The sequence below is a fragment of the Diprion similis genome, chromosome 8 (genome assembly GCF_021155765.1).
Source record: "Diprion similis isolate iyDipSimi1 chromosome 8, iyDipSimi1.1, whole genome shotgun sequence".
Lineage (NCBI taxonomy): Eukaryota > Metazoa > Arthropoda > Insecta > Hymenoptera > Diprionidae > Diprion > Diprion similis.
Window position 1 is genome coordinate 861096 of NC_060112.1, and position 11287 is coordinate 872382.

An 11287-nucleotide genomic window follows, 5' to 3' on the forward strand; every position below is an offset into this window, starting at 1 on the left:
CAGTAATAACTGAAAAAAAATTTCAGGTTACATTTATGAAGGTTGGTCGCTCTGCGGCAGCCGTTCTCCGGTTTTTAGCAGACAACGGTTCATGCAGTTGTTAGCAATTCACTCTGTATATGAGTAATTTAGTCAGGCAATGAATGAAGCATGTTACGTTGAAAAACCGATAGCAATCTCAACTTGTGACTCGCTGCGGCTGTTGCAGTGCTTTTAACGTCTAAGAGATGATCACCTCGTGGAAATTCCGTAGACATGTACCTGGCTGAGTATTATTATTTCAAGTCCGTATCAAGGTATCACAGACTGGCGATATTCACGGGATAGAAATTGAAGAGAGAGAATGTCTGCAAGAGAGCAGAGATACAGTTCAGAAATCATGTATGAAGCCGGTGACGACGGATCACTAAACTTCGATGAGTCGGATTCCGACATCAAATATACCAGCACCCCACTGAAAGAAGTCGATCCAGTACAAAATAAACGAAAAATATCGGCCCCTTCTAATTGTGACTCGGAAGAGTCGACGGATGTCATGACCTCCGTGCCGAGACCTTTACCCAGGCAGAGAAGCGGCCAAATTTTGAAGAAGCAACAGGTTCCCAGCACTCGTAGAAGTGGGATTGAGAAACAGCCCCGGAAAAGACAAATACGGTCGAAGAGGCGAAGAACACATGAAAGCAGGAACGATGATCGCGGGAATGTTGACGAGAAAACGACGACAAGGAGACCTCCTTCCACAGACGGCAATGCGGAGTCAGAAGGCCGCAGGAGAGTGGAAAATCTTCAGAGACAAAGTGAGTGATCTGTTTGCACATTTTTTCATTAAACCTAATAATGAAGATTCGGCTTCTCGGGTGCCGATTCGTTCTCTTTATCTTGAAATACTCCAGGGGAAGCAGCTGCTGAACTACCGATTGCCGAATTACTGCAACATGCGCAGGAAAATCGTAAGAACAAAACAAAGTATGAGGAGCCATCGCCCATGCTGGAGTTGACAACTGACACCATTTACGTTCAGGGGAGAAACGGGTTCAGTGCAGTGAAAATTCGGAAAACTAATAGGGTAGAAGACGCCACTGAAAAATTTTTGAAGCCTATACACGTCGCAATCAAAATGCACAATTTATCCAAATGTGTGATGATGTGGTGCCAGGGACTTCTCGGCGGCATCGCCTTGACTCAGGTCCTCTTGGTGAGTAGGAAAGTTGATTAAAGTTTATTTACCGTTAGATATAAAATTTTTCAGATGTGCAGAGAAGGAAATAACTTTGCGGCTGATCTGATAATTCTAGGTAGCAAAAATGGAGGCTGATCCCAGTCTACTTGCGCTAATAAACGCCACCAACTACCCCCAGATAATATCAGGGATATTTTTATTTCTCGTCACAATATGTCTTCTCTCTGCGATGGACAGGTACGAAAGTGTACAACAATATTCATTATACGTATGTTCGCTGTATAAATTGACTTATGTTCCACGTCGACCTTCATTTCAGCAGCGTGTATGATCCTGTAAGTAATACTTGTGAATTTTAGAATTGATTTTGGACATTTTGACCTGGACGAATTTCGCATGATTTCTTATCGCTGCTGGTTGTCCATTGTTACACTCCTGCTGTACCTTGTAGCGATCTGTATTCACTTGACAGCGACAGACCAATACAAAAATTCAACAACTCTTGATCATGGAAAACCCGAAATTGACACGGTGAGCTTTAGCGTAGTTTACACAGTTGGCATGGGGTTTGAAATATTTCGTGTTACCACGAGCATGCCTGAAATATTTTCAAAAATTTAGCGACCTTTTTGCATGTCACTTGACGAAAATTTTCCGGTTTTTTACCTTAGAATCGAACTGTCGATGTTGAACACTCCATGCAAAGTAAAATGTACACTTGGAAATACGTACTCTGCATCGTGGCCTGGGTCTGCATTGCATTTGGGCCGACTAATGACATGACCACAACGCATTTGGAAACTCTACTGGAATATGCCAAGTAACATGTAGATCGAAGCTTCCTAAGATTGAACAAGCAATTAAGCTGAAACATTCAACTATCAGCTATGGCACAGCAGTTTCTAGTTCACACATACAGATCAATGTTGTGATGCGATGGTCAATACTACATTCTGTATAGACGACAGATGAAGCGGCACTCCATGACTGTGTTCAGCTCAACATACATACATATACCGATATCGTGTTGAGTTGCTTGTGCGCAACCAGAAAATACAATTTAACATGATAATGCTCTCCTAAAAAATGAACGCAGCGGACTATGCACTGAAATAGTACATCATACACCGAGAGCGAAAACGGGTGTTTTTTCTCGAGGTTCACATATTAGTTTCTTTAACAGCGGAGCGAACGCAAGTTTTTGCATAGCGTGATAAAAAAAATTACAACGATATGTATGCTACCATCATACTTCGCTAAAACTGACCATTCCATAGAGTACAGATGTTGTGATACAAAAAATTAAAGCTTCTTGGAATTGAGCAAAAATTCCTGTTAGTCCGATAAGTTATTCCGTTGTAAGACTGAAAGAAGTTCTCCAAAAAAATTTGAAAAAAAACATGAGCACCGTGCGTTTATTTAGTAATATGGTGGAGCTTCCCCTTGTAACGGTTGTTACTTACGTGCAAAAGTTGAAAATAATAACAAGAAACTTTACCTAACCATAGGGAAATTAGGGGTTAATTATAATGAAAACTATTAATATAATAATAATTGAAGCTAATTTAAATTAGAATAAAACTCACAGTTATAAATGAATTAAATAAGATTTATAAAACACAGTTTTCTGATGAGGAAATTTTCTGAAAAGGAAACAACTGAACATCAAAAGATCATCGATTAAACATTAAACAAAAGCTCTTCTAAGCTATTCAATTATATATATAGTGACTTTGTTTCATTAATAATTATAAAATATTCACCACGTATTTATCGGTATTTAATTAATCAAATTTGATATTTATCATTTTCTATTAATCTTTGACTTTCAGTAAGGATTAAAATTTTTATAATTTCACTAATTGTAAGACAGTTGGCTGCAAAACGTAAAAAAAGAAGCAAAATATGTATAGCTAAAATTGTAAATATAAAATATTAATTATTCATTCATTCGTTCATTCATTATTTATTCGCCAGATAAAATACGCCTTTTCACTATTAATATATATATATAAAAACAAATGTTAACATGTAATGATCACGTGGTAAATTATTCATATCAAACTTTTATTTGTCACAATTAAAGTTTCCTTTTTTCTTTTATGTACTTAGCTTTTACTATCACTTGCTGTTGTCTAACTGGATTCGATGTATATTTGAGATAAACAACTTTATAGTTAATTACAAATGTCGTCAAACCGTTGTTTTAGATACTCCATCGTGACCTCGTGCTCGTTGTAAGCTTATCCAGCGAAAATTGTAATGCGATGAGTGTTAATTGTGAAATTGAAATGTTTATAACTTTGAAGGGAAAAAATAACACTATGGTTTATGAACGTAAAATTAAAATGTTGATAGCCAAAGAGAATATTTACACAGTTGAGAAATCGTGAAGTTCTGACGTGAAGTTGTTACTTATAGGGCGTCGTCTCGTAGAGTGAGGACGAGGTTTTGCGAAGACGGAAATAGTCCACCTGACTACAAAGGATGTACTTCGTATTAGGTGGGCTTATTCAAACTGTTACACCCTTTGGCTACCCCTTTGATTTTTCACGTATTAATCAAATACGGAATACTAAAGTCGCGGGAGCGACCATTTAAAATTGCGCTATAGACCATGTTAAAGATAAAGTTTAAACCTTTAAAATGCCTCCCTAAATGATTCTTTTCGACAATTTTTCATTGACTTACAGCAGTTTGAAAATCAGCATTATTTCGTCGAGTAACGGGTGCGCCATTAATTTTCTTGCTGTATATATATTAGGGTGGTCCTTATTTAGGGGTCGGGCGAATTTTTAATCAGATGCCCCCCAAATCGGCTCCAAATAATTAAAAAAAAATATCCTCTTTTTTCAGATTTTTATCTAGCCTCTAACCCCTCCCCGCCGGGGGGTGAATTTCCCCATTTGAAATACACGTGTTTCGGCCATATTCTCAGGATATATTTTATTCTAAGAATAATAATTTCTTAAAAAATCTGTAACTGCGAGATTTTAGTGGTCATTGGTTCTACTATATGAAAAAAAATTCACAATATATATATATATATATATATATATATGTATATATATGTCACAAAATTCATCTACACCATGTAAGACGTAACACTTGAAACACGTCAACAAGCTTTGAGAATAAGAATATGGAAATAGAGACGTTGGGGTGCCGGCAATAATAGTAATAGATATGTTAAGAAAATATCGGTATTCGAATTATGACACTACAAATGTCTTTCAAAGTAAACAAGTAAAGTAAACACACTAACGCTAATACGACTAACATTTATAACTAATTTATAACTAATCTTTTCATACCTGTCTCTCATCGTATCATCCTCGTCACCCGATCTTTCAAGGGTCATCCGAATCACACACAAACGTTGACATACGTTTCATACACAAGCGGGAACATATTAAGGACATAAGTACACACACATTACCGGTACTTACATCATACATACAGTCATATGTAATTCACCATCGCAATAAATTATCTTTAACAGTATTCAAGTGTATCTTTAGCGAAAAGCAATTGCACGTAGTCTGAAGACGATGAAAGAAAGGAATCAAAATTACAGATAGAAAACAGTGGAAATGCCGTAGATTTTCAGAGCTGTGAATCCCACAAGATCCTATGTGTTCTTTCCGCATTCCTCTGAGCGTCGAATTGATAATGAACAGGTCCTGCTAATCAATTCTAACAATAAAACGGACAGTTGAAGGGCTTTATATATTGCAAAAAGACGGTTAAGCCGTTCTCGCGGATTATGGAAAATGCTGGATTGAATTTATTGAGACGCTATACCAACATAATTTCACAAGAGAGAAGGATTGCGCTTATTGTTGATCCAAAGTTGCTGCGATCAGGTCAAAAATTGCAGACGAAAAAGTGAAGATTCGTTAGTATTATTATTATGATTGCAGAATTAAGCTAAACCTTGAAAGGTTGTCTGTCTGATTCAGTCTTCTTGAGTACACGTATAGCAAAAACTATGCAGCCTGTTTTTAAATTAATTGATTGTGCCTGTATCAATAGCCGCACTTGAAAGTGAGTTCCACACTACCAACAATCTATTACTAATAAAGTTTTTCCATGGGTTTCTATTTAATGGACTGGAATCGAGCTTTAGACGGTGGTCTCGAAGCTGCGTGTTCCTTGATGGCCTGAAGAACTCCACCACATTCGTATCACAGGGTCTCATTAGGAGCTTAAAGGTTTCGATTAGGTCACCTCTTTCTCTCCTCATTCTTATTTTTAGTAATGGCAGATACAACTTATACAACCTCACATTATAATCCAAGTGTCTCAGATCTATTGATAGTGCCGTTGCAGTTCATGGGTCTTTTTTAGAAGCTCGATGTCCCCGCGAAAGTAGAGTGACCATATTTATATGTTGGCGGAATCCAGTAATGGCCGGACGTAGGACTTGTAGGTTTTCACGAACAAGTCCGGTGTGATGCATTTCAAGGCTTTCGTTATCCTGGAACTTTGTTGAACTTTTTGGCTACGCTATTTACGTATTTTCACCATTTGAGATCACAGGTGATTCTTGTATCAAGGTTGTTTTAAGAGGTGGTTGGTGCTAGATGGTTGCCTCCGAGAAAGTTTCCCATATGTGGCATATTTTTTCCCAGATGCATCACAATTCACAACATTGTCTTCATTCAGCAAGTGCAGTTACTTAAATGGTGACTAATGCAGTTTGTTTAAAACTTCCTGTAGGCCTTAGGTGAGTGAATTTCTGTAGAACTGTTGTGTGTCAGTCGGTAATCACAGCGACGTCTTTTCCACACCACAAATTACCGATGTGCAGCTTACCATAACAGCGTCTTACACGCTTTTACCATAGTTCTTGGACCTGTATCGATCCACACAGTTACCATCATAGTGCACGTAGAAAACCCTTGTATTGATAATTCTTATGCATCATACCATCAGTTGTTAAACGTCAACCATAGTGACTGCCATCCTTGTTAGTCGACGTTAGCATAGACTTATAGAGATAAACTGCACGGTACGTGCCACTGAAATATAATAGACAGGGGCTTCAGATAGTAGGTAAGTGCGGCAATCGCCTCAGGGCGCAATATTCTCAAGGCGGCCGCCAGCCTATGGTTGATCATTCATTTTTTTGTTTTTATTCATTAAACCACCAGCTACTTTATTTGGACAGTAGATGAACTAACAAAGATGTTTCCCTACTCGAGTCGCTAATTTCCGTTCCATCTTTATTCGAATCTTCATCGCTCAAAATCACGGTAATTCTGGGTAATCCCCGTAGTATTTTCGCAAACACATCGCAGTACGCTTCTGTGGTGATAGATAAACTCGATATTAGGAAGACGTAGTCTGTACTATCAGCGTCTATCTATCGGCTACAATGGAAATAGAAATACTGTTCTTTCACGGTGATTTTTCATCGTCAGTGATTATTAGCGGTTTCTGCCCAAATTCGAAACTCAAAATGAATTTACGCTCACAAACACTGTTTCTAGTTGAACTAGAATGCTGAAATTTTTGACTAATTATTGCTCATTTTTTTAGAACCGATCTGGGGGGTGCAGAGTCGGTTCAAATTTAAAAATAACCTGTTTAAGGACCACTCTAATAATTATGCTGAACAATGCTACATGCTTTGCTTCTTGTACTGTCAAGCTGATGGCCCTTTCAAAATTAAACATGTACCCAAGGCATCAATCGATCGTTAACGTCGGAAGTCCTATAAAATAAAAAACGCTTAGTGTTTTGGAGGTTCTCCGCTGATTTTAATTATTACCGCCTTCTCCATCCAGGGATACGTAAAGAACCTTAGTGTTTCGGTTTTCTCTTTATCGTCCTTTTCCATGGGTACTTCGTTCTCTAAGGTGGCCCGTATGCAGGTTCTTGCAATAGCACGTTCAGGCTCATAATCTGTGTGCCTCCCCAGAACGTACGCCATTGCTTTCGCCTGTCTCTCTTCGCTCATCTCAAAGAGGAGCAAACCGCTCCGGGTCCTCCTGATACCTTTTGGCGAGCCGTCCGCTGGCGATGGGACTTTGGCCTTGACTCTGGCCAGGGACTTTTCATAGATTTCCCCGTCGACGCTGACCAGCGGCGACACGTCCCTCTTTTTTTTTCTTGCGTCCGTCTTGGCTGTGGTATTCTCCGGAGGGGGCAGGGGGCTTCTGGTGTAGGCTCCCTTCCGGTCTTGATCTGGCCTCTCTTGGGTGTCGTGCGCCCTACTGGACTTCCTACCGCGACCTTCTCCTTGAGCTTTTTTGCATCACCTGTCCGCTATGGTGGTCGCTGCTCCTCACTTCCAGTTGCATAGCCTTCATTGGTAGTCTGGGCTCCGATCAACCTAAGCATAAGGGTCTCTCTTGAGTGCCGTCCAAGCCGTTCACTTTTCTTCTGTCTGTTCTTCGGTAAGATTAAGTGATTTGTTTTCGCTCCAGCGATTGATGAGGCATTATCCTTCATCGTGTGTTGCTCCACGATAGCCCGAGTAAAGCCCCTAGAGTCTGTCACTGATCACATTATTCCGCCCACCCTTCTGGACCAGTCCATGATCACGGTTTGGACTCTCTTTATATCCTACTCCTCGTCAGGACTGTTGATGGCCTCCATTAGTTCGTGTTTGAACTTATTAAGACTTCTCTCGCGTTTATCGGCTTCCATCTTCAATTCTCTTTTGAGGTTGGCGCTTCCTCCGGAGGCCTCGCGAATTTTAAATGCGAAGTCAATCAGTTTATTGATGACCAATGTTAGCCTTCTATTTAGTTCCGGCGCGCTCATCTATGGTTGTTCTTCTAGGATTGGAGCGGTTTCGCTTAGAGTAGCCCTCTCATCGGATATTCGGATATAAGTTCGCGGGCTGCTCCATCAGGGTCACCACCTCTGTCCCTCATCAAGTACGATTTCACTACGGCGCATTTGTCCGAAATGTGGTACCCATAGTTCGCCGTTGTCGGTGCAAAGCTGTCTGCTCCGTGCGCGTTACCGCTCTCTATAGATGGCTAGCCTCGCTGGTTAGTTCGATTGTGCTATTATATATTTAGTAGTTTCCGATTGCCTCCATGATTTCCCCTGGAGTTGTTGGCTTTGATATCGATAGCTCCGTCCCTTGAGTCGGCATCGACCTTTGTTGTGGTCATCCCATGCCTCTCCTGCTCCCCCTTGTGGTCATGGTGGGTACCAAGCCCCGCCCTTTGGCGCCCTTTAGTATCCATGCTGTTGGATTCCTCGTTATCCACGTTATTCATCCCTATAGGCTTACCCGGCTGGGGGGCCGTGGGGTCCACCCTCCAAACTTTGCCCCTGCGGTTGCTTAATAATGACGATTGGCAGCCTGCTCGATCACTACCATATCCCGCAGGGCCTGAGGATCCGACGCTCTGACCGTACTTTTATTTGCTTGTTCGTCCTCTATGGCGGGTGTCTTTGACGGGGTCTCGACCCTAGACCGTCGTTAGTCACCCGTTCTGTCTCCGTCAACTTCTCACTGATCTATACAAATCGGTGTAACTTCTGCATAGAACAGTGCCCCTCTATGTTATATTTATGGTGATACAACTTTCAATTGAATGTTATGCATCTGTAGTCAGAAAGTCTGATAACGATATGAAGACGGAGATGAAAGCTGTGAAACGAACTGACGATTTCGACAGTTATCTATATAACAAATTGTATATCTCAGCTTTCCGTTCACTGGCTGCATTGAAATACAGCTTAAATGAAAGATCTTCAAATCCACATTTTAAATAATATTCTTGAATGCCGCAGTCAATCGTGAATGGGGAGAAATATGTGATAATATTTTCGCTGTGTAGGCAAATGGCTTCTCTTTATGGTAGACAGACCGGCTTATACGTGAAGTTTTTCCTCTCTGTATACCTGACACCAGACTCTACTGGTCTCTTGATGTTATCATACATTCCAACTTGACCTTTACTGCGCGATACGCCTGACAAGCTTTTGTCAGGCAACACAACACACGAAATAGTATGTCGGATAACCTCAGAGCCAGAACACAGGTACACACTTTATAATTTTCAATAGGTGGAATCCGAAAACGATCAGCAGCCGACAGAAAACCGACATGAAACGGTGAACACAATAAAATTTAAGTTTTCAGCTGATCTTCGACATGTTATAAACTGGATTAGAGTTTTAGTAATATGAAAAAGCGCTTAAGATTCGTTTTAAATGTTATCTGACCTTAACTTGAAGTAGATGATAAAAGTAATGTAAAACTCGAAAGAAATCATGTTATAGTTTCTAATTTATTCAACTTTTTGTGTCATTTTATTTTTAACCTTACAATAATAAGTAATAATATAATAATAATGACGTAATAACTAAATAGCAATAAATCGAAACAGTGCCATCGCAATAACAGGTCGTATTAAAACGAGGAGAAACTATAGTCCCTTCCTCTCTTCACCTTTTTCATTTTTTTCAATTTAAGACTGATTAATTCAAAACCGTCACATAACAGAGGCCACGAGCCCAGCCATCTGCCATTCATTCGTGAATGTAGGGGAGGGGGGGGGGGGGGGGGGGGGCTGGACAGGATTCTTTCGTTTTTTGGAATAATGAACCGATCAAGACTAATCTTATGAGAGTCAGATATAAATTTTACGCGCATAAACAATCGGATATAAAAATGAATCATTCAGATGTAGTACAAGGAGCAAACGGCCTTCATATGATCTATTTGTTTCACGGAAGATTGTTTTCGATTTCGTATTGTTTAGTTTATTGGGTAATCTATCGTCAATACATCTTATGAAAGCCGTCAGGTTAGAGTGATTCTCCGTCACACGAATATTTTACTTCGCTGTACAAATACTTCTTTATTACATCCGTTTTAAACTTCACTCGAGTTCAAATTATCGTATCAAAAATATTATATGACACAATGCTTTTATTTAATATTTGCAAAACGTTCTCAAAAATATTTGGTAACTCGAATGGTCAAAATCCGCACCAGCCATGCCAGTCCGCCTCTGCTTGGCAATCTATTGCTAATAAATGAATACATCGATGAATTTAAATTAATAAATATTCATTCTGAGGAGGGCCTTCACTCGCGCCAACATGTTTTCTATGCTGTTTTGAACAGACCTTCGTTACCTAAAACTACCAATTTAACATTTAAATAAGGTCAAGATAAGAAGCTGTTCAATTTCAGTCGTTTGGACACATAGATGCGGTACACCAAAATACCAAAAACATGTGAATAAGAGGTTTAAGGAGGTATTCTGATTTAGAAATTCGAAAAAATCGATTTTTTCTGCATATTTTTTGCAAAGTTTAGACCTTTAAGAATCACTATTGAAGTCGCGAATTTTATAGCTGTTTGTACTTGTAATGAAGGTTTTTTACCACTTCTAAAAATCATGTGCATCGTGGGAATAACAATTGGTCCGGAATCTTACGCTTTCGTCAACAAACGGAATCAACAACGCATTGACCGAGATGCGAGCTTCTGAAGCTTCCAAAGAAACTAGAACTGCACGTCTGGAAGGTCTTCAGAAAATGCCCATTTTGAAGTGGAAGAAGGTACACTGTATGAGGCAGGGATCGCTGATTGATAAAATGTAAGTATAACACACCATTGAACGACTCACAATCAGATGACGCAAAACTCAACTCCAAACTTTAAACGCGTTTTTCTCGAAACTACTTTTTTTGATACGGTTGGCATGATATCTCAAGTTCTCTAATGTACCAATTTACTTAAAATTTGGTACAGAGCTTCTTTATATATATATATCAAAGCATGACATGACGAAGTGTTTTTTGCATTTCTTATTTTTGACTGTTTTTTTAAATTCAGAAAGTTGGAAAAAATAGGGCAAAAACATGACTTTTTTCATACTGCCGCCATTTTGCGAAAATTTTCCTTTTATTTTTTTGACTTAGTGCTATATCTGCATCTTCCTTCTTCGAGTATTTCAGAAAATTTTTTATTTTAGATTACTGGAAGGGTTGGAAGGATGCCAACCAGGACGCACCATTTTTTTGTGAGCCCCCACTTTGCCGGCATGCACCTGATTTAATTGGAATTTTTTTTTAATAATAATAATTGCTTATGCTTTTGAAATATCAGTAAATAACTGATAA

The 11287-nt window shown here is 39.3% G+C and overlaps 1 protein-coding gene across 1 annotated transcript; it reads left to right on the plus strand.

Annotated features, from left to right (window-relative positions):
- Positions 1 to 312: 312 nt before the first annotated feature.
- On the plus strand, positions 313 to 2151 carry LOC124408783. The gene is made up of 5 exons (XM_046885972.1): positions 313 to 797; positions 894 to 1195; positions 1296 to 1417; positions 1540 to 1711; positions 1852 to 2151. Exons 1-5 carry the CDS (start codon positions 344 to 346, stop codon positions 2002 to 2004), a joined length of 1203 nt encoding a protein of 400 aa, XP_046741928.1. The 5' UTR covers positions 313 to 343; the 3' UTR covers positions 2005 to 2151.
- The last annotated feature ends 9136 nt before the right edge of the window (positions 2152 to 11287 follow it).

Coding starts and splice junctions, on each gene's coding strand:
- LOC124408783 (XM_046885972.1), top strand. CDS start 344: ATGTCTGCAAGAGAGCAGAGATACAGTTCAGAAATCATGTATGAAGCC. Junction 798..893: donor GGAAAATCTTCAGAGACAAA/GTGAGTGATCTG, acceptor GAAATACTCCAG/GGGAAGCAGCTGCTGAACTA. Junction 1,196..1,295: donor CCTTGACTCAGGTCCTCTTG/GTGAGTAGGAAA, acceptor TGATAATTCTAG/GTAGCAAAAATGGAGGCTGA.